The following is a 23,059-nucleotide window of genomic DNA, read 5'->3' as shown; positions in this document are numbered from 1 at the left end:
AAGGTGTTTTTTACATATCAGTAACTATCATCAATATCTGCATATCTAATAACCACCAACTTGATATCACACAAAATGAGCACGAAGTACATATTATAAAATTGATTTAAATCACAATATTCAATATTTTTAAAACATAAATATTCGTTCTATGAAAGTTTACATAGGCTTTTGCCATACCTTCAGTTTAGTTGACAATGAAGCAATGCAAAAATTAAAATAAAGAATACAAAGCTGTTATAAACCACCAAGAACACTAAAGGATTTGGACGTATTTGTAAAATAAATACTTAGATTTTTAAAAAGTGAAACCAAATAGTGTGAATGATTTTTAGGTTCCCCTGAAATTATGTCTTAGATTTTAAAATATTCTATGTCAGAAGTACAAAATTTTAAGCAATGGAAATATTTTTTAAACCATATAAGTTAATCATCTATATCAAAGCATTAGCTTTCTCATTTGTCAGCATTCTGATTTGGTTAATTTAAGTATTCATTCATCACAAAAACCTATGGCATAAAACAAGTCTCTTTGAATTATATGTTTTGTTCAGGAGGTTATTGGTTCATATAATTATTTCTGCTGCGGCAACTCAAGAAATAGAACTGTTATTAGTAAACTTCATTTGAAATACCTTATCACTGTTTCAAAGACATTTTATCACCTGATCTGTATGTATCAGTAAATCAAAGCTCATATATTTGTCTCACAACCTCAGCTCACAGAATGTTAAGTCAAGCTAATAAGCAGCATCGATCATACCCCACTGGGTGAGGTAGTATGTATTACAGACACTCTCCCTGTAATCCATCCATTATATGGAACATCTGTTACAAATTATCCAACCTCCAGGACTGCTCTATTTAAGTGCTCTGAAAGAGCCCACTGTCTCCATTTCTCCAAATGAGTTAGATGGTGGCATCAAGCTCATTGTCACCATTTGACACAGTCATCTTTCAGTCTGTGCCAAGCTCTTAATGGTACATTGCATAATGGTATATGTCTTCTTACAGTTGTATAGCAAAAAATCCCCCGAGTATAAAACAATAGCCATCAAGATACCCCTAAGACAATTCTTTCTCCATTATTTCTCAGCCATTGGGAGATAAGTTAACCACTTAGAGAGTAATACTTATTCTTTTTTAAGTCTTTAGTAGCCTACTGATTTGCTCAGTTAGTTAAAATATGAAATTAATGACCTTAAATACCTGTTTGTCAACTTTTGTTCCTTTTCACAACCATGAAATATGTCCCTAGTCCCAATGGAAATCTTGTAGAACATGTTTTTGGTATGGAAAATCATGAAAGAAAACCTAAATAAATGAGAGTAAGTACAAATGTATACTTCAGAACAACAACAACAACAAAAACATAAAAGAAAGTCTCCTATTTCCAATTTACCCATAGTATTGTCAAAGATGCATATGTCTTAAGGAGAATGGGTTTATAAATGTATTCCCTAGTATGTCATTGGAAATAATAATTCCAAATTCACTTCATGGTATATTTGGGAAAATAAGCCACAAGGATATCTATAAATTATTCATAAGTGAATAGTGAGAGTGAACAAATTTAAAAGTCCATGCATTATTTTTTTAATCTTAAAATTTACATGGCAGAGTTGTAATGAATTACACATGATAAACTCAATATTGGATTTACACAGTTTTGCAGAAACATGGCACTTTGCAATTTTAGCATCCCATATGGTATTTCCTATAGGATTTCTTTAACTCATTTTTTCTTAGAATTTATTTAATATTTAGCTTAATAAATTAATTTCCGGATAGTATCTGGGTTGCTTGAGGTTTTTAATAAACAAGGTGATTATTTCTATTTGTTCTGGCAATTTGTACAATATACCCTCAAATATCTATTTTCCATTTCAGAAAGATCACCTTCGATGGATGGACAGTATTATTTTTCTATTGGAATATACACAGTGTGCACAACTTCAACTCATGTAAAGCTACATTAAACATTTATGCCTGCTTAACTACCTGCAATTGTCGGCTAATTTACCTTTCATCTGAATTTTGTGATAATTGACTGAGAAGTGTTTGTACTTTTCTATAAAGAAGCACAGAATTCTTTAAACATCTCAAACAGAGTGATATGGAGAGTCTCACATTGGTAATTAAATGCTTCAGTGAAAAATGGCACAAGTCATTTTAACTCGGGACCCACTCACTGGTCTGAACCAATCACTTAGCCCCATTTAACCGAAAGGAGATAGAGTTCTAATGACAAGCACACATTCACAAATTACACCTACCAGGATAAATTTCATGAAATTCCAATTTTATAAGACTGGTGTAGGGGAAAGGATAGTGTCATTTTGTTTTGTTTTGCTTTGTTTTCCTTACAACAGAAGTAGAAAAATCACCACACTCTCAGTAAGATTGCAAGAAACTGGTATGCAGAACATTCTCAGAGACTACCACTGTCATTGAAACTACACTGACAACTTTGACTAAGCAGCACCAGTACAATAAGACAACATTGGAAAAGTGATTTATTGAATCATTGCAATTTACATTTGCTACGAAAATGTTATTGCAAAAGTTTTGCAGTTTTAGCATTAACATTGATCATTAACATTTTCAATTATTTAAATAGATTTTCCCCAATATCTTCCTATAGCCTCTGAGGGCTTCCATTCCACTTTTGCTCTATGGTTTTCAATAGCTTCTTTCCTTTGAATTTTCTCACGTGTTATCCAGAGTGGCTTCCCAACACACTCAGATAAAATCTAAAGTCATTCCCTTTGCCCTCAAATCCCTCTGTTATCTGGCACCTACTGACCTTTCCAACTTTATCACTCTCCTCTATCTTCTTTCTTCACTTTGCTTCAACCACACCAGAATCCTTTCTGTTTCACAAATGTGCCAAACTCATCAACACTTAGGAATTTTGTCGCTGAGGTTCTCTGCCTAGAAAACTTGCCCATAATATGTATGTGGCTAGCTGCTCCTTATCATCTGTTTTTCAGCTTCTCATTTAATGTTTCCTATCTTGCCTCCACGTGATCTTCATCCCACTTTATTTTCTTCATTGCATTTATTACTATCTGAAACTATCTCATTCATTTGTTCATTGACCTTCTTCTCTTCCCTAGAAAGTAATCCTAATCCCTAGAGTCTGGCACACAGTAGATATTTCCTCAATATTGTTAAGCAAATTATTAAATGTATGAATAAATGACTAATTCTTTTTCCCGAAGTGAATAATTACATTTTTAAAATCATATAAATAGAGAAGAATGGACAGTGTATGAAGTAGTAATTGAATGAACAATAATCATAGGCATTTAATATTAAATATAATGACATGTCAATAAGGCAGACACTGTGAAATAGGAGAAAAATCTGTATGGGAATGATGTGGTGGGATAGGGTTTTCAGAAGTTTCCTATAGTGGCAATCACAAAACAGTTCTTTGAAGCTTGGCACTCCCATCTCTATAAAGCATTTTTTCATGATTTCACCTATTTTTTTTTGCAACATACACACATACACTCATTTTCACAAGAAATATTGATTGAAATACTAAAAATCAAGTGCAAATAGCAAAGAAGGATTCATATGCTGGATTCTGGCTACCCATAGTATATGGGAAAGAAACTAAATAGAAGTGCTAAAGAAAAGGCTTACGTGTCCACTAAAGATTTTAGGTCCATGAGAAATTTTTGAACTATCAGTTGAAACATCACCCAGCTGACAGCCCAGCACCTTATCATCTTGCCTTATTTGCAACTGTAGGGGTCCAACCCGTGTCCTGGAAGCTCTGCCATGTATAGTTTAATCGTTACTTGGGACATGAACTTTCTGGCAGCAGCTTTAATTTACTGCAGTAGATGCATCCCCATATTTATTGAATCTTCCCCTGAATTTCACATGGACTCTGCTTAACCTGTATGGTCACCAATTAGGCTTAATTCAATTCCTACCTGGAATCTACCTACTCAATAGGTGGGCATAACTTCCTTGCCACCCATCATGCCAACTTTTAAACTCAGTCACCTCTGTTTCTGGTTATGAGCAAGTACAAGACATAAACAATTTAATTGAACAATGTTGACTCAGCCCCTATAAAGTCATGTTTTTCTTTTCATATAAGCTTTCAAAATCGTTAGCAATATTGCTGTTTGACTGTTGTTGATCACCCAATGACTATTCCTGATCTTTTCAACTCTCTTCAGGCTCCAAACTAGCATCTTCCTACTGCACTTATTTGTTATCATCAAAATTTATTTCAATTGAAATTAATTGCTTTAAGTTGAAAGGAAAACTTTTGAGATCTTCCTCCAGATTTTCCCTTTATTTTAACATTATTCTTCCAATTTATCCAACCATGAAATTCTGGAATAATGTTTCATTCCCACCCTTGACTCTTCCCCCATATTTAATGTGTTGGTCCACCTCCCATTTAAAAACATTTACTAGCCCTCCACTACCTACATAACAAAATTCAAACTCGTCCTCATGTTCAAGGTCTTCCATCCACCTTCTTTTCTCCACTTTTACAGACTTCTGCTATTTTGATCAAACTTAAACTACTTTCCCTCTCTTCAAAAACACCTTGAATTTTCCAGTATTTTAGCATATTTGTTTACTTATCCTTTTATCACCAAATATTAATAATAATAATAATAGTAATAGTAATAATGAAGTCATCTGTTCCATCTTAAGAACTAGCCCAGAGGAACTATCTTCTTAGAGTCTTCACTTAAAAAAAAATCCTTCCAACCTCAGTATCTAAAGAACTTTCTGTGACATAGAGATGTGAAGTACAGTCCTAACTCATTTTGGCTGGACAATGGCAAGGGCTGCATGAGAACTGGGTCTTGTGGTACCCAAGCAGCCTTCATCACTCAAAACTGTCAAGTTTAGGTTTTTGGCTTGTTTTCACATGCTAACATCTCCAAACCTTTCAGCCTTCTTTTTTTTTTTTTTAAGTCAATGTGGCAATGAGAAACACACAGAATATTCAATTATAGGTTTATAAAATGGGTTTTTCAATTTCGCTCTAAAATTCTCTGATTTTCTTTTTTCTTTTAAAGATGTTATTTATTTATTTGAGAGAAAGAGAGTGTGCTAACAAGTTGGAGGAGGGTCAGAGGGAGACAGAGAAGCAGACTCTCCACTGGGCGGGGAGCCCTATGTGGGACTCAATCCCAGGACCTTGAGATCATCCACTTAACTGACTGAGCCACCCAGGTGCCCCTGATTTTCAGTACTTTGCTGAACTTTGTTGTCATAGGAATACATTGTCTAAAATAATGCAGCCTTAATAAGCTCCAAGTGTATATCCAAAACTGATCATTCCATTATCCTAGAGGTGAATTTTTAAATCACTTTCATAATTTCATTGCATTATGTGTTTACCTATCTGTCTGTTTGCTTCTAGTTGGCCAGCTGTTCTGTCAGTTTTCCCAAATGACTTGTTTTTTCCAATTCCAAGGGGTTTATTTGATAATTAGATATTGTCAAAGATCCTTTTTTCAGGTTATTTATGCTAGTATAACCAGTCTTTGCATAGGTAAGGAATTACTCCAGTGTTAATCTTTTGCAAACCAAGGGAGTCTCAGTTATCCTTTGTCTCTTAGGATGCTTCCAGTTTCAAATATTATGAAAACTAACTCAAATTGGATGAAACAGTAAGGAAATTTATTGGCTCTCATGACAGGAAGCTAAAGCAGATTTTTAAATTGATTAATCCTGGGTCTTAAGTTTTTTTTCCAAAGACCCAGGTTGATTCCATCTCTCCACTGTTGTCTATAATGTTGGCCTTACCCTAAAGCTCATGGTAGTCATAGGTTGACTGCCAAGAATAGTAGAGGCTAAGTACTTTCTTGTTACTATACAGCAAGTGAAAGAACTAGCATATCTCTACAAGTGTCCATCCCTTCAACTGGTTTTGCCAGTCTAGACCATGAACCGCATCCAACATAAGAAGATTGCCATGATCTGATTGGCTTAGACCAAGCTTCCTGAATCAATCATGACAGGGGCAGGTGAGATTGCCAAAACAGGCATAAACTAATCAGGGCCACCCATAGAATAGGGGTTAATTCCTTACATCACATTGCGACAGGTGGAGTGAATATTAGGGAGTAAGCCACAAAGTCCACTTCATTTCTATCACATATTTCTACCTCCAAATTCATTTTCAGTCAATAGAAAAGTTTGCCTCTGCTCAAAATTATTTTTAATGCTCTGAAACTTACATTTTCTATGTCTGTGCTGAATTATGTGAAGTAGTGTTGAGTAGTAATAAATAGGACAGAGTTAAATCTCTGATACGTATCATAAAATTAAGAATAACAATTGAACCCCAGGTTCATCATTGGGGTGTTGTGTGACCTTGAATGAGTCACCTGAACTTTCTGAGACTCAGTCTTCTCATTTGTGGAAAGGAGGATGTTAATACCTGATTTACTGTAAAGATTAGAAAGAAAATACATAACATTTAGCACAATGCCTTCTACTTGATAGACATTGAGGTAGACATTGAGTCATCATTTCACTATTTGTTTTCCATTTTCCACTATCAGCTCTGCAGAAGATATTGCTTGTTGAAACTGCCAGTAAGATTAGTACATTTTTCCAAATTATTTTCATATCTATCTTTTTATTTTGATAGAACCAAATGTGGTGCATAGGTTCTGATTTTTATTGGTAAAAAATGAAGCATAGTGAGATCATATGACATTGTCAAAGTTACCAAGCTATTGAGAGGTCCAACCAGTGCTGGTATATAACTATTTACAAAGTAATTTTTAATTACATTACCCTATGTAATCCTCACAATAATGATAACATTGATATTATCCACTTTATAAAATGTAAAGAAATTGAGGCTTAATGAGGTTCAGAAATTTGGCCTAGTTTCAGAAACTTATACAGAGGGGCGCCTGGGTGGCACAGCGGTTAAGCGTCTGCCTTCGGCTCAGGGCGTGATCCCGGCATTATGGGATCGAGCCCCACATCAGGCTCTTCCGCTATGAGCCTGCTTCTTCCTCTCCCACTCCCCCTGCTTGTGTTCCCTCTCTCGCTGGCTGTCTCTATCTCTATCGAATAAATAAATAAATAAAATCTTTAAAAAAAAAAAAAGAAAAGAAACTTATACAGAGCTCTTACATAAAGATTCAGAACTGGAATAAGATTCTTCAGATTCTTTATCCAACTCTCATTTCTTTTCTTGCAATATAGGGTGCATAAAAATTTCCTAAGCATTTTAGGGGCAGCTGGGTGGCTTGGTCAGTTAAGTGTCTGCCTTCAGTTCAGGTCATGATCCCAGGGTCCTGGGATGGAGTCTTGCATTGGGCTCCCTGCTCAGCAGGGAGCCTGTTTCTCCCTCTCCCTCGGCCCCTCCCACCATCTGCCCTCCCCCTGCTCTCTCTGTTCTGTTTCTTTCTCTCTCAAATAAATAAATAAATAAATAAATCTTTAAAAAAATTCCTAGGCATTTTATATAAAATGCAATTCTGAGGCTCTAGGTCACAGAAATTGGAATTTAGTAGCTATTGAGTAAAAAAAGTAAAACTTGAGCAGAGATTTCAAATATGAAGACTAGGTGTTAAATGGTCAAAATGAGGAGAGACAAAAATCACACTGAGGGACCCATTACAGAGATGACAGATGATGATAATGATGATGATGATAATAATAATAATAATAATAATAATGATAGAATAAATGGTGAGCTTTACCAATTAATTAAGAACAAAACTGCTTTTGAAAAAAATTATTAGAAATGTTTATCATTCATTTCCATCCTGTCCACCGCTGGTAAAATAGAGTTGGTTATTCTCATAGGACTAAGAACAGTGGGAAAGGGTCATTTAAATCAAGTTGGTAAATATTAAAGAAATCTAAAAGCACCCTCTAGATGTCATGAAGAACATGATTATAAGGAAGTATCTGAGGAAAAAAATAAAGAAGGAAAGATGCAATACTATATGAAGTTGGACGTTGCCATCCCAGTATGTCACGAGCATGTCAGGACACATCTTGTATAAAAATATAATATCAATAAAATCATACTTCCTAAACAGGGCATGCCATAAGTCTTCATAATTCTATTCTAAAGATGAAGACCTCAGCAACCAGTTATTAATAGGTATGAATATGTAAGGTGCTACAGAAAATCTATTCACATTATTGACTTTTTTTTACGTTTATTTTTTATTATTTTTTTATCCGAGTTCAGTTGAAACACAATGTTATATTAGTTACAGGTATACAACAGACTGATTCAACAAGTTTATATGTTATGCTATGGTCATCAAAAGTATAGCTACATCTTTCTATTACACCTTTGACTATATATTCCTGATACTATATCTTTTATTACCATCACTTATTCATTCCATAACTGGAAGCCTGTATCTCCCACTCCCCTTCACCTGTTTTGCCCATGCCACCACCTCCTCCTTTGACCATCAGTTCTGTGTATTTATAGGTCTGATTCTGCTTCTTGTTTCTTTATTCATTTGTTTTTGTTTTTTATTCCACATATAAGTGAAATCATATGGTACTTGACTTCCCTGTCTGACTTATTTCACTTACTGTAATACCCTTTAGGCCATCCATGCTGTAGCAAATGGCAAGATCTCATCCTTTCTCAGCCATAGCTGAGTAATATTCCTTTGTGAGTGTGTGTGTGTGTGTGTGTGTGTGTGTGTGTGTGTGTGTATCACATATTCTTTATCCACTCATTTATTGACAAACATTTGTGTTGCTACCATATCTTGGCTATTGTATACATGCTGCAATAAACACAGGGGTGCATAAACCTTTTTGAGTTAGTGTTATCATTTTCTTTGGGTAAATACCCTGTGCTGGAATTACTGGATCATATGGTATTTCTGTTTTTAATTTTTTGAGGAATCTCCATACTTTTTTCCACGGTGGCTGCACCAATTTGCATTCCCACTAACAGTGCAAGTGGGTTCCTGTTTCTCCACATCCTCACCAACACTATTTTAATCTTTTTGATTTTAGCCATTCTGACAGATGTAAAGTGATTTGCATTTGTATTTGCATTTCCCTGATGATTAGTGATGTTGAGCATCTTTTCATGAGTCTGTTGGCCATTTGTATGTCTTCTTTGGAAAAATGTCTATTCAGGGCCTCTGCCCATTTTTAATCAGACTATTATTTTTTAGGTGTTGAATTGTGTAAGTTCTTTATATATTTTGGATATTAACCCTTTATTGAATATATCATTTACAAATATTTTCTCCCATTCAGTATGTTGTCTTTTTATTTTGTTGACAGTTTCCTTTGCTGTGCAAAAGCTTTTTATTTTGGTGTCTACTTGTTTTCCTTGACTTAGGAAACATATTTGGAAACATGTTGTCATGGTTGATGTCAAAGAAATTACTTCCTATGTTATCTTCTAGGAGTTTTATAGTTTCAGGTCTCACACTGAGGTCTTTAATTCATTTTGAGGTTATTTTTGTATATAGTGTAAGAGAGTTGTGCAGTTTCATTCTTTTTTTTTAATAAAACACTTAGGCTGGTCATGGGTAGTAAGGAGGGCATGTATGGCATGGTGCACTGGGTGTTATACGCAATTAATGAATCATGGAACTTTACATCAAAAACCAGGGATGTACTGTATGGTGACTAACATAACATAATAAAAAATACTATTATAAAAAAAATAAAAATAAAACACTTCAAGAATTTGCATAAATGACTTGCACAGGGGCCATGCTAATCTTCTCTGTATCATTCCAGCTTTAGTACATGCTGCCAAAGGGAACACCACTATCATTGTTTTGCATATAGTTGTCCAGTTTTCCCAATACCATTTATTGAAAAGACTGTCTGTTCTCCATTGTATATTCTTGTTATAGATTAGTTGGCTAGATAGGCATGGGTTTGTTTCTGGACTCCCTATTCCCTTCCATCGATCCATGTGTCTGTTTTCATACTGATACCATACTCTTTTGATTACTACAGCAGTGTAGCCTACCAAAATCTGAGAATGTGATACCTCCAGCTTTGTTCTTCTTTCTCAAGATTTCTTTTGCTATTTGGGTTCTTTTGGGGTTTTATACAAAGTTTAGTATTATTTGCTCTACTTCTGTAAAAAATGCTATTGGTATTTAATAGAGATTACATTGAATATGGAAATTGCTTTGAGTAGTTTGGATATTTTAACAATATTAATTCTTTCAATCCATGAGCATGGTGTATCTTTCCATTTGTCTTTGTTGTCTCCAATTTCTTTCATCAGTGTTTTATAGTTTTCAGTATACAGGTCATTCATTCATCTCCTTGGTTAACTTTTTTCCTAGGTATTTTATTCTTTTGAGTGCAACGTAAATGGGATTGTTTTCTTATTTTCTCTTTCTGCTACTTCATTATTAGTGTATAGAAATTCAATAGATTTCTGGGTATAATTATGTATCTTGCAAACTTAATGAATTCATTTATTAATTCTAATAGTTTTTTGGTGAAGTCTTCAGAGTTTTATGAATAGTATTATGTCATCTACAAATAGTGACAGTTTAACTTCCTCATGAATATGGATGCATTTTATTTCTTTCTGATGTCTGATTTGCTATGGCTAGGACTTCCAGTACCATGTTGAATGAAAGTGGTGAGATTGGACATCCTTATCTTGCTCCTAATCTTAAAGATAAAGCTTTCAGTTTTTCACCATTGAGTATAGTGTTAGTTGTGGGTTTTTCACTTACGGCCTTTGTTATGTTGAGTTATATTCCCTCTAAACCCATTTTGTTAAGAGGATTGAACTATTACTTTTTAATGAAAAGTTTTGTTGTTACTTATATATGGGCTTTTAAATTGGGTCTATGCAAAACGGTCCTTTGTTTTGAATGGTTCATTACATGTAATTAAACTACATGATAAAAATTAAAAATATCCCAGGGGCGCCTGGGTGGCTCAGTCAGTTAATTGTCCAACTCTTGATTTTGGCTCAGGTCATGATCTCAGGGTCCTGAGATCAAGCCTTGAGTCGGTTTAATCTCTGCTTGAGATTCTTTCCCTCTGCCCTTCCCCCTAAAGTAAATAACTAATTCTTTTTAAAAAAAATTTAATTTACTCTTTGTGGCCTGAGTTATTGAGTTTATTTCTTTGCATTAATCTAATCTTTTAGACAGTAGCTAAATCTCATCCTTACTTGGTTAGAAAGCCATGTTCAGGACTTTGTTTCCATGAATGATTGTCTTTTTCTGCAGCATAGTCCTACATGTGTTTAGAAGTAAGAGGTGTTTGTTCCCAAGCAATATTTATGGGATTAAAAATAGAATCAATTTAAAATAACATGGCATATTTGGTATCAACATTTTTTTTAAGTTTTAAACAACGTGAGGCAAAGACCTGTTTAGTGTTTTAAATCCCAACAAGTTTAATTTTTCACTTAAAACTTCTGTATGAAAAAAAAATTACATGAAAGTCCCCAAAATCAAATAAAGTGAAACGATGTGAACCTACATAAAATGTAAAAATTAGCATGTAACAATAGGGATTTTTGTTGAATCAGTAGATGTCAGATTCAGGCAGAGAAAGTGATGATATCTAGCTGAAAAAGGGCCAGAGGAGTTGGTTGGCATGGGGAGTCACCTGCAGTATTAGGAGGATTTTTAAGGAATTTTTCTTCAAGAAGGGTTGGACAATCATACAGCAAGAACTGGCTGGCTCCACCAGTTGTTGTCTACAAGGAGAATGGATCATGATATCACAAGAAGTCAGTACACAATTTCCTATTTATTACCACATTAGTTTGTTATAATTTGTTTTGAACAGGAAATATCACTCCACATGTTTTGTCAAGACTAAAGCCAGACTCTGGTTCAACACTTTTCCCCCCAAAGCAGGAGGACTCTTTTGGTTTGTTTTTGTTTTTGTTTTAATTGAGGAGTTTTCCTGTTTCAATTACTTCTTCCTCAGCTGAAAAAAAACATGGTTGAACTAGACGACTGCTGTTATTTTAAAAATTCCAAGGTTCTCTAACATTGATTAACTATCACATGAAGTCTTAGGTCCTTGTTTCATGTACCCAGGCTAACAATAACAGCTTTAGATGTTACAAGGAGACTTACATTTTATTTGCTTTTCAGCTTTAAAAGTCAATGTCTTCTCAAAAGAAGAAAATTTTCTAACTGAACATTAGATCAATAAAATGAGTTGATCTGATAGCAATCTAATATCAATTCTAAGAGCCCTTGATTGAGAGTAAATTAAATTCATGAGAACATGGCTTCTGCCAGGGGCCTTTGTGTTTTGTCATTTGCTCAGCAGTCCTCACCAAGAAGAAATGAAGAGACTGTGTCCATTTTTCTAAATTAACTATTTCCAAATGAAATATTTATTTTAGGGGCGCCTGGGTAGCACAGTTGTTAAGCATCTGCCTTCGGCTCAGGGCGTGATCCTGGTGTTCCGGGATCGAGTCCCACATCGGGCTCCTCCACTGGGAGCCTGCTTCTTCCTCTCCCACTCCCCCTGCTGTGTTCCCTCTCTCGCTGGCTGTCTCTCTGTCACATAAATAAATAAAATCTTAAAAAAAAAGAAATATTTATTTTAGTGACTCTATGTAATGGCACTGTTGTGGGGTGAGGGGGGTCTGAAGGGGACTTTCCAGATTCCTTCCCATCTGATATGGACTCATTACAGCTAAGTGTAAAGTTAATAAAGATTTCTGCTAAATGAGAGGCATCTGTATAATATTCAGACACTAGCTACTATCACACATTTGTTATCTGTGAGATATTTATCTCTTATTGATCTATTTTCAAATATGTCTAATGTAAATTAGCTACAGCCTTTAAAGAGAGAATTTACTCCCTGATTTAAAAAAAAAGGCAAAAAATGGCAAAAATATAACCATCATTAACAGGCCTTAAAAACAAAGTTATTGATTGTATTAATGTAATATTAATGTATTTCACTCCTAAATATAGACAGGAAAATAACTAAAGCCAGCATTCAGTCTATAATGTCTAAAAATGTATATGTCTCTATAAGTGAGCATTGATAAGCCAATACTAATATAATAAGTAATAATAATTAATAATAATAATAATTAATCTGTAATTCACATCATTAATTTTTCAGAATATTTTTACAGGAATATATTCATAGAAATCTTTGGATTTATAAGGATTTAGAAAAATTATCTGTCCACAGGCTTTAATAATTTATTAAATCCTATGAAAAGACTTACTTGCTTTATTCATGGAGCTATTCTGTCAATTTTATTACCATCCTACTCAACTTGCCTGAAAAAAGCTGTTAAATATATATATTTTTTTCAAATGCATTTTAACTAAAAAAAAGAGTTATTTTGTTGGAACTTTGTCTTATATGATAATTACTCTATTTTAAAATATCCTTTTATTTGTTAATTGTTACACAATATTCCAAATTCAAAACAACTCTTCTCTCCTTTCTTACCTTCTTTTTTCCTTCTTATCCCTTCTTTCTTTCATCTCTCCTTCTACAAACATTTATCGAGGGCCTAAATATATATATATACTACATTGAATATTCAGACAAGTGGAAATTATAGAAAAATAATTATAGACAACTTAACAAGAGCTATAATGAGATGTAAAATATACCCCCCAAACACTTGAACATAACATTATCATTACCTGGCATTTGTTTTCTGTAAAAGATCTGTCTCTGCCACAAGATTTTAACACATCTGGAGCTGGAACCTGATCTTGTTCTCCTATAAATCATTTCCCCCACTCATCTCTCACCACTCAGCACATTGCTTTATGCATAATGGGCCTCCAGTAAATGTTTGGTTGAATAGAATATACTTACAATAGTACATACATACAATACGGAGGCTTTCTTTAAAATAATAACTTCAAAAAATAATTTTAGATGCTTATTGTGCAGAATTGAAAAATTCAAACAAGTAAAGAATAAAATTTAAATCATCTACATCCTCATTTCCAAGCAATAATAACCACCATGTATACTTCAATGCATTTCTTTCTGGTCTTTTCCTTTATGTATTTGTGAAGTAACTATACATATATATTTATATATAATTTTATATTCTTTTTTTTTTTTTAGATTTTATTTATTTATTCAACAGAGATAGAGACAGCCAGCGAGAGAGGGAACACAAGCAGGGGGAGTGGGAGAGGAAGAAGCAGGCTCATAGCGGAGGAGCCTGATGTGGGGCTCGATCCCAGAACGCCGGGATCACGCCCTGAGCCGAAGGCAGACGCTTAACCGCTGTGCCACCCAGGCGCCCCAATATATAATTTTATATTCTAATTTTTTCACTTATTATATTGTGAATATTTCCCACATAGTAAATGATCCTAAAGATTAGTCAGTTTAATGGCTGCCTAATATTTTATCATTAAATTTTATGATTTAAACATTACGTGATCATTGGACAATTACTTATTTACAATGGTTTGTAATTAGAAATAATTGCACAGCCACAGTCAGTGTCCTAAATACATGAATCTTGCTCACTCTCACTGATTATTTTGCTAAGGGCTATACTTGAGAAAATGCCACATATAGAGAAAAGTACTTTGATATTTATTAATTATGTTGTAAATTCCTTTTTGTTCTAGCTGAAGTTTTTTAAAAATTTCAGAATAATTATTATCCATTGTTAAAAGAAACATGCCTTTCTTTAAGAAAACTAATTTAAACATTTTATAGACCATTAATACTCAGAAAGGCAAATTATTTTAAGGTAACAAGTAGTTATTTTCCACTAGTTATTTCCTATCATGTCTCACACATAGGTGGTTGTTAATGCTTTTTGAAGAGGCAAATAGAAGAGATGGAATGGAACAGAATAAAGGGAACAATATAGAAGAGCTTAATAAATGAATTATGTTAGTAGCTATACCTATTTGAATGCATTAGCAAAGTTTTAAGTATTTTTTTTGTAGAATTTTAAACAGCCTCCTAACAAATTCTCTATCTATGAACAAACTTTCAAATCAAACTATTTTGAAGTCTGTTCCAGTTACCTGTTGCTGCTCCAAAACTTAGTGGCTTAAAACATCAATCTATTATTTGCCCTCATGATTTTGGCAGATGACAGGCACAGTCAGGTAATTGGGATCTCTCATGCACATGAGTCCCATGGTGGCTGAAGCTGGAGTTATTTGAAGGCTTCATCACTTACATGTCTGGTGCCTAGGCTGGGATGCCTGGAATAGCTGGGAGCAAGTTGGCTCTAGCTTTCCCCCCAAGCTTCTCCAAATGGATAGCTTGGACTTTCTTACAAAATTGTAGTCTCAGTTTAATTAGATTTCTAACTAGGCATAAGCATTTCCACATAAGCATTCAAAAGACCTGGGTTAAAACTGCAAAGCTTCTTACAACCTCTCCTCAAAAGTCATGCAGTATCACTTCTACCATTGTCTTTTGGGACAGATAGTGACTGACCAGTCCAGAATCAAGGAAATGAAAGAACAGGTTCTACCTTTTAATGAGGGAATGGCCTGAATGTATAGGGAGGAAAGAGTGATGGTGTCCATCTTATACACAGACTGCACATTGTGGCTTTCTTCAAATGCCATCTTTATTTCTACCACATAATTTAAATGTGCCTTCCCTTAACACACACTTTTTCTTTCTTTCATTCCTTCAATTAAAACTACTTTCTAGATTAACAATGAAAGGAGGAGGGGCACCTGGGTGGCACAGCGGTTAAGCGTCTGCCTTTGGCTCAGGGCGTGATCCCGGCGTTCTGGGATCGAGCCCCACATCAGGCTTCTCCACTATGAGCCTGCTTCTTCCTCTCCCACTCCCCCTGCTTGTGTTCCCTCTCTCGCTGGCTGTCTCTATCCTGTCAAATAAATAAATAAAATCTTTTTTAAAAAAAAACAATGAAAGGAGGAAGGATCTGTGGGCTCCTTGCTTCTTTGGACAAATTAGGCTTTACAACAAGATTCAAATTCAAATCTTAGCTGTACCATTCACTAGTAGAATTACTTGGGCAAAAAATGTCTCCTCGGAAGAATGGATTCTCTGACACCCACTGCCTACTATAACACCTAACATATAATAAGGTTATTGACTTATTTATTATTTATTGACTAACCAATCTCTGAGATTCCATTATATCCTCTATGAAATAGGGAGAATAATGGCAACCTAACAGTGACATAGAAATAAATAACAAGTTATTGTTGGCAAAATACTAAATATAAGGGCCTTAATATAGTAAAGTGAGGATATGGTAACCATTAGTAATATTATTACAGTTAATATTCTCACCATTATTTTTGTTATCACCATTATAGTTGCTCTTTATATTTGTGTCATCACAGTTTAACAACTTGTTAGATATCTTCTTTAGCACCTAGATCTCATTTATTTACCTCACCTCATCCTTAGCCACTGTTTCAATGCTTAAACATTCATACTGATGACAAATCAAACATATTCTTCCATAAGTTCTTGACCTTGTCAACCTTAATAATCATATTCCCCACTTCACTCCAAATAAACACAAATTCTCACTCAAAAGTGCCCTACACTTAAATCACAAACTCTTCAATTTTCTCTTCACAAGTTCCAATTCTTATATCTTCCCATCATGCTTTCTTCAATTTCTTTTTTTTTTTTTTACTCTAGTCTATCAGCACCTTTCTGGTTTACTTGACTCCCTAGTCAACCTTAACACCATGGGCATTCACACCACTGGCATCTTTAATGATAAGTCAAACCAACTTAAAAATTCCTAAATCTGAATAAACTCAATTGATAAAAACGTTCATTTCTCCTTTCCTAAAAATGTCATTTTCTTCATGAGGCTTTTAAAATTATTTTTCCATCTCCTTGTTCCTTCCCTGTTGAAATTCTCTACCCAGAGGTCTTTACTAACTGCCTCCATTTCTCCAGCACTACACCATTTCTTAGCTCCTTACAGTCTAGGTCAGTCCCTCCTGATCAGACTTTGTAATCACCAAATCCGACTCAGCAAGGTTAAACTAGGAAGTCAGGACCAGAGCCAAAGTAGTTAACTCAGTCCATTCAGATTTAAGAATTTATAAATTTTGTTTGGTTTGTCACAAAAGATGCAAATGGTATGAATGACAGTGACATCAAGGTGGATTAGGGAGTCAAGTGAAGCCAGAATGGTGCTGGTAGGACTAATATAGAAAATAACTTAAAATACTTAAGAGGGTTTTTTGCTTGTTTGTTTTCATTGAAAATAAAAGTATCCTTGCAGCCGGAATTGTCTATATTAGAGAATAGAAAAATGTTAATAAGAAAATTGGCATGCTTTACAGCCTCTAAAATGTAAACACTCTACGTATGCTTAAATGCTACTAGATATCACTATTTTAGGAGTGAGAATACAAAGGTATATTTCTCCATCAGATCAAAGTTGTTTCTTAAAGCTAGAGTCTACATGCTCACAGATTATCAGTATTCTATACCAACTTCTTGTGAGCATAAGGAATATAATCTCTGATTCACCACTCTCCCACTCCTACCAAAAACCATCACCATTATCGTCATCATCATCATCATCATCAAAATCACACCTTCTTTCAACTCCCCACAAAATTCTTCCATGCCTCACTTCTAGAATACACCCTTTCTTGGCCTGAACTATCATTAGTTCAGAGCTCTTCATATTTCCCCTGTTAAAGTTTAAGCTACTCAATAGTCACATCACAGTATTTGTACACTGCAGGTTTCCTGAACATAAAAATTAAGTCCATAACCTATAGCTTTTTAGTAATGATGGGATCTTTTTTGTTACTGATACCATTGCCTGTCACTCTCTATTGTTGCCTCTGTAAACTGTGGTTGACGTCAACGGTCATAGCTGATACTGACATTCATATTCTTCTGTGTGTTTCTAGTTATTTTTTTCTTTTCTTGTAAAATATAATGCTAAGTGGTAGTTGCCTCAAAGCACAAAATGTTAGGAAAAAAAAGTATTACTAAGTTACCAGCAGAAATCATGGAAACTGCATTGCATCCCATCTCTTTCTACAGTCAGTTTCCATTACTAAATATGAATTTCATTAAGGTGGTTAGATAGTTTGATTGGATCTTTGTTGGAAATACAAGTTCTCATGGTTCCTCAACATGGCTTGTACTTAACCTTATCCATTCCCCTTCTCTTATAGGTCCCCCAGGTCCACCAGGGATAGTGATTGTTGAGGAAATCACAGAAAGCACAGCCACACTCTCCTGGAGTCCTGCAACTGACAACCACAGCCCAATCTCCTCCTACAACCTGCAGGCTCGAAGCCCATTCTCCCTGGGCTGGCAAACAGTAAAAACAAGTAAGAGGCTCTAATGCAACATCAGAGGCAACCAGGACAGCTTCCTATGTCATGAGCTATATTTGCTAGCAGTCTCAGTAGGATCATTTTGGATTCTGGAAACTGTTATTTATTACAATATCAACCACTGTTTGCCTCTTTTTATAAAGCTATCTTGCTTTCTGGGAGCCTGGGTGGCTCAGTTGGTTAAGAGTCACACTCTTGATTTCAGGCTCAGGTCATGATCTCGGGTCCTGAGATAGAGCCCTAGGTGGCTCTGTGCTGGGTGTGGAGGCTGCTTAAGATTCTCTCTCTTTATTCTGCCCTCCCCCCCTCCATGTGCTCACACTATCTGTTTCAAAAAAAAAAAAAGAGCTATCTTGTTTTCTTCTCTCAATTCCCAAGAAGGGATCACATCACTTATATTTGTTTGTTTTTTGAAATAACTTTAGGCTCAATGGAAAGTTGTAAAAATAGTACAAAGATTTCCAGTGAATCCATTCCTTAGCTCTCCCCAATTATAACATTTTACATAACAATGGTACAGTTATCAAATCAGAAAATTGACACTGATATAATGCTATTAACTGATCTATATACCATGTCCAGATTTCATCAGTTTTTATATGCAATTTTTAGTATGTAGTTCCATAAAATTTTATGAAATGTTATTGCATAGACTCAAGTAACCACCAAGACAATCAGGAACAGGATTTTTCCATTACTTCAGTTCCTTGTGCTACCTATTTATAGTCATATGTTTTATTTATAATAAGAAGATCTAACATAAGTTATATTATTTAAAGCAATGCAGCAGTTTGATGTCCACTTCTAAGATGTTTGTATAATAGTTGCACTATTCTTAAAATCATTTTGTTCCCTGATAGTTTGCTTTCCATGTTGTAACCAAACTCCTATCTCTCCAAATGTTGCTGTCTACGAGGATATGTGAAATTACAATCACTTGATAGCTACTAGATACTTATTTAACATGTTGGTATTTAAAAGTATATAATATCTATAAAATGCAATTTTCAGAAGCAGTTGTCCATCCTGAGTAAGGATTTGTGATTTTGTTTTATTTTCTATATAAATATAAAATTGATTTGTTTGTTTAGAGGGAAATATAAAATCAGTAAAATTTCTGAGTGCAGTACCATGAAACTCAATTAACCATAATGTTATAGAGGTGGAATGGTCTATTTTGCTGCTTAAATAAATGAAATTTAAATAGAAATTTATTTTTGTGTAAAATTTTACAATTTGGGGGATAAATATATTCATCTGCCTGCAAAATACAATTCAGTTTTTTTAAACATTAGGTTCCTATATTAATTTATAGAATCTATTTTGATTATCATTATAGTATACTATATATGTATACATATTAATTTATAATATGTATAATTGTGGGTATTAACCTCATTTCTGGGCCCATGTTAACCCTGTGATACCTCTGCAGAGCCAAGAAATTGGGGGAATCTCTAAGTTCTATAGATAATTCTGGAAAGACACAAAGTCGAGTCACATAAACAGGTTTATTCAAGAATATTTACAATCTCTGCCCTAATGCTTTTATCTTTTCCTTTGTGTAACAGCCCAAACCTGTTGCTTTGTAGTCAGGAAATGGATTCACCTTTAGATCTGGTGTTGTGCACTCACCAAGCCCTTTTTCCTGCCTGCAGCTGTGCTATATGTGCTATATGCCCACTCTTGCCACACTGCCCATAATTCTTGGGACATTTTCCTTGTGGGCACATTGCAATACATACATGTATTTCCTCACTCAAGCCATGTCCATGTTCTTGTCCTTCTTACCTTAACACATGGCATGGCAATCTGGAACATCTAATCTTCCTCCCATTACAACCGTAGTTTCCTAGTCACACTTATATCTTGATTTCTCATGTGTCTGGGTCCAGCTGTTTCTACTTTTTGTTGTTTGATAGATAGAAAGATAAATGTGTATGTATGTGTGTGTATATACCTATGTAAACTGTAGAAATTTTTGGCACAAGGAAAAAAATGAAAGAGAGATTGTGTGTGTGTGTGTGTGCATGTGTGCGTGTGTGTGTGTGTGTTTAGGGCTTAGGCATTTGGACTGAGTGTTATTTTTAGGGTTTATTTCTTTTAGAAGTCCCTACTATAAAGTTGTATTCTCATTTTTCTAATTTAATTTGAATGCAGGAACTTTTTTAAGTCGAGAGTTCTTTTTAAATTCAGTTCAGCAGGTACTTATTAAGAAATCTATGCTTTATTGTATTTATAAGGAAATATATATTTCTGAGAAATACATTCCTTTAAGTGATCAATTTTATTTGCCTTTGATGGTATCTAATGAGATCACTCACTTCTCAAAGTCTAGCATGCCATCCTGTAGGCAAGCATGCCAAGGAGCAGTGCTCAACTTTTGCCTGCTCTAAAGTAACAGTTTTAAGTAGTTTCAGCCCCTAGCTAAATAGGGCCACAACTTTTTTCATGCCTATGATAAGGAAAGAAGTCCCTCTAGAGCCACAACAGCTCCCCTGGGACAGTGAGCCTTTTGTTTTCATAGTTATTCTTCATCTTAATCAATTTCAATAGAGATAAGCTCTCATGCAGCAATAATCTATTAGAAAGAAAAAAATTGATTTTGGGTTTGAACTCTCTGATAAAGTTAATGCAATTCATAAGCTAGTATTTAAAAATTACTAAGATTCCTTTATATACCACCATAAATACAAAAAACAGTTAATTACTTTTTTTTTGGACAAATAAGGTAATTAGTTGCATCTGGACCTTCCAGCTGTTGATACCTGGAATTAACTTGTCAATATTGCCTATTCAAAACTCAGACTCAAATCAGATGATTGTGAATGTGACTAATTTATTCATTTTGAAGAAAGTATGAAAAGAGACATAAGAAATAGATAATTTCACTTGCAGACCCCTTTTCTGTTCAAACAAATTGTTTTTGATTTGGAAACGACTTTATATTATTGAATACTATTAGTTGACTTAGTATTTTATTGTGTCTGCTTAGGAATAACCAAATCACCTATAATCATAAAATTGATTGGACATTGTTTACTTAATTCAAACATGTTTCTTAACTATTCTTTCTGTGGGTATGTCTTCTATCTGTGGATATATTTTTCACTGATTGATTGATTGATTAAATTTGTCAACAAGACAGGCTTCTTTAGTTTACATTTAATTATTTAATTAAATTCTAGGAGGCAATTCTTCTACAAGGAAAGGCATTCTAACAGGTTTCTCTCCCTGAATCAATATGGGGTCCTCCACTATTTTTAGTCACAGTGTGTTCTCACTGAAGAATGTTTTCTTAGAAACCAACTTGTCCCCACACTTCCAGAAAAAAAGATCTTTATAAAAAGATACCCGCAAGGCTTTAAAAATACTTATTTTAGTATACATTTTCCACCACCCTTCATCTCCATAATATTGCATTTGAAACCAAATGTTAATTTTATTTCAAAAAGTTTATTTTTAATTTATTTCATATTGCATGTTATTTCATCAAAATATTAATACCATCAACATATACTTTTTACCATTGTTTTATAGTGCTTACAAGTAACAAGGAATTTAGAATTTATAAATATTTTCATTTTTATTTTTAAAGATGATTATATTTAAGTATGGGGGGATATAGGGTGAGGGAGAAAGACTTTAAAATCTATAGTTATTGCTAAGAAGATATAAATATATGTATCCCTGGGAGGAAGGACTTTTTTTAGATTTCATATTTTCTTTTTTAATGTAAAGCCTGAAATAATTAACTGTACCGATTTTTATCACACCTGGCAATTTGAACTCCTTTTTCATTCATTCAATATAAATTTGTTGAACACCTTCCAGTTCGTATTCTAGGCACTGAGGATATATGAGTGAACTAAACAAAACAAAAATCCCTACCCTTGTGGAGATTGTACTCTCCCAAGTGAGGACAAACAATAAACAGAGAACATAATAAACAAGTGAATTATATAGTATCTTAAAAGTTAGTGAATGAAAAAATTTAAAAAATATTGTAAGGAGAATCAGAAGTATTATGGTAGGGGCAGTGTATTAGTCTGCTCAGGCTTCCATTACAAAATACTATAAACTTCGGGGCTTAAAAAGAGAAATTCTTCTTCTCCTGGCTCTAGAGGATGGGGATTCCAAGATCTAGGTGCCAGCCAATTTGATTTAATTACTGCTGAGAACTCTCCTCCTGGCTTGCAGCTGCAGCCTTCTCACTGTGTCCTCAAGTGGCAGTGAAAGAGGAAGTGAATGCTCTGGTGTCTCTTCTTATAAGGACACTGATTCTATCAGATAAGAGCCCCACCCTTATGACCTCATTAAATGTTAATTACTTCCTATTTTCAACATAGTTGGAATTAATGTATTAAAAGGTAAGGCAGAGGGGCACCTGGGTGGCTCCAGTGTTAAGCGTCTGCATTCGGCTCAGGGCATGATCCCATGGTCCTGGGTTGGAGCCCTACATCAGGCTCCCTGCTCCACTGGTAGCCTGCTTCTTCCTCTCCCACTCCCCCTGCTTGTGTTCCCCCTCTCTCTGGCTGTCTCTCTCTCTGTCAAATAAATAAATAAAATCTTTAAAGAAAAAAAAAAGATAAGACAGAATATCAATCTTCCAGTGTCTCTCCATTTCTCTCAGGATGAAAGCCCAAGTCCTATATGACTTTGTCTTATCAATCTCTCTCCAAATTCATCTTCTAACATTCTTAAAGCTTACTTTCCTCCTGACTCAGTGATCTTCTAATGCTCCTACATATAATGTTTCTAATATCTTTGCA

The 23,059-nt window shown here is 34.6% G+C and overlaps 1 protein-coding gene and 1 non-coding gene across 6 annotated transcripts in view; one reads left to right on the top strand and one right to left on the bottom strand.

The window, feature by feature from the left end:
* CNTN5 (contactin 5) overlaps positions 1-23,059 on the top strand; it is a 1,325,220-nt gene that overhangs the window by 1,202,646 nt on the left and 99,515 nt on the right. For all 5 annotated transcript variants that reach the window (XM_045790825.2, XM_087868224.1, XM_045790823.2 and 2 more), the window contains one exon: positions 18,123-18,281. In XM_045790825.2, the coding sequence (XP_045646781.1) occupies positions 18,123-18,281 (159 nt within the window). The remainder of the gene's footprint in view (positions 1-18,122; positions 18,282-23,059) is intronic.
* On the bottom strand, positions 9,674-9,776 carry LOC123787908 (U6 spliceosomal RNA). The gene has a single exon (XR_006778362.1). It is a non-coding gene; the product is annotated as a U6 spliceosomal RNA (small nuclear RNA).

This window comes from Ursus americanus, chromosome 16, assembly GCF_024610735.1.
Source record: "Ursus americanus isolate L20-20 chromosome 16, mUrsAme1.1.p, whole genome shotgun sequence".
NCBI classification, from domain to species: domain Eukaryota; kingdom Metazoa; phylum Chordata; class Mammalia; order Carnivora; family Ursidae; genus Ursus; species Ursus americanus.
This window is presented reverse-complemented; position numbering and strand designations above follow the sequence as displayed.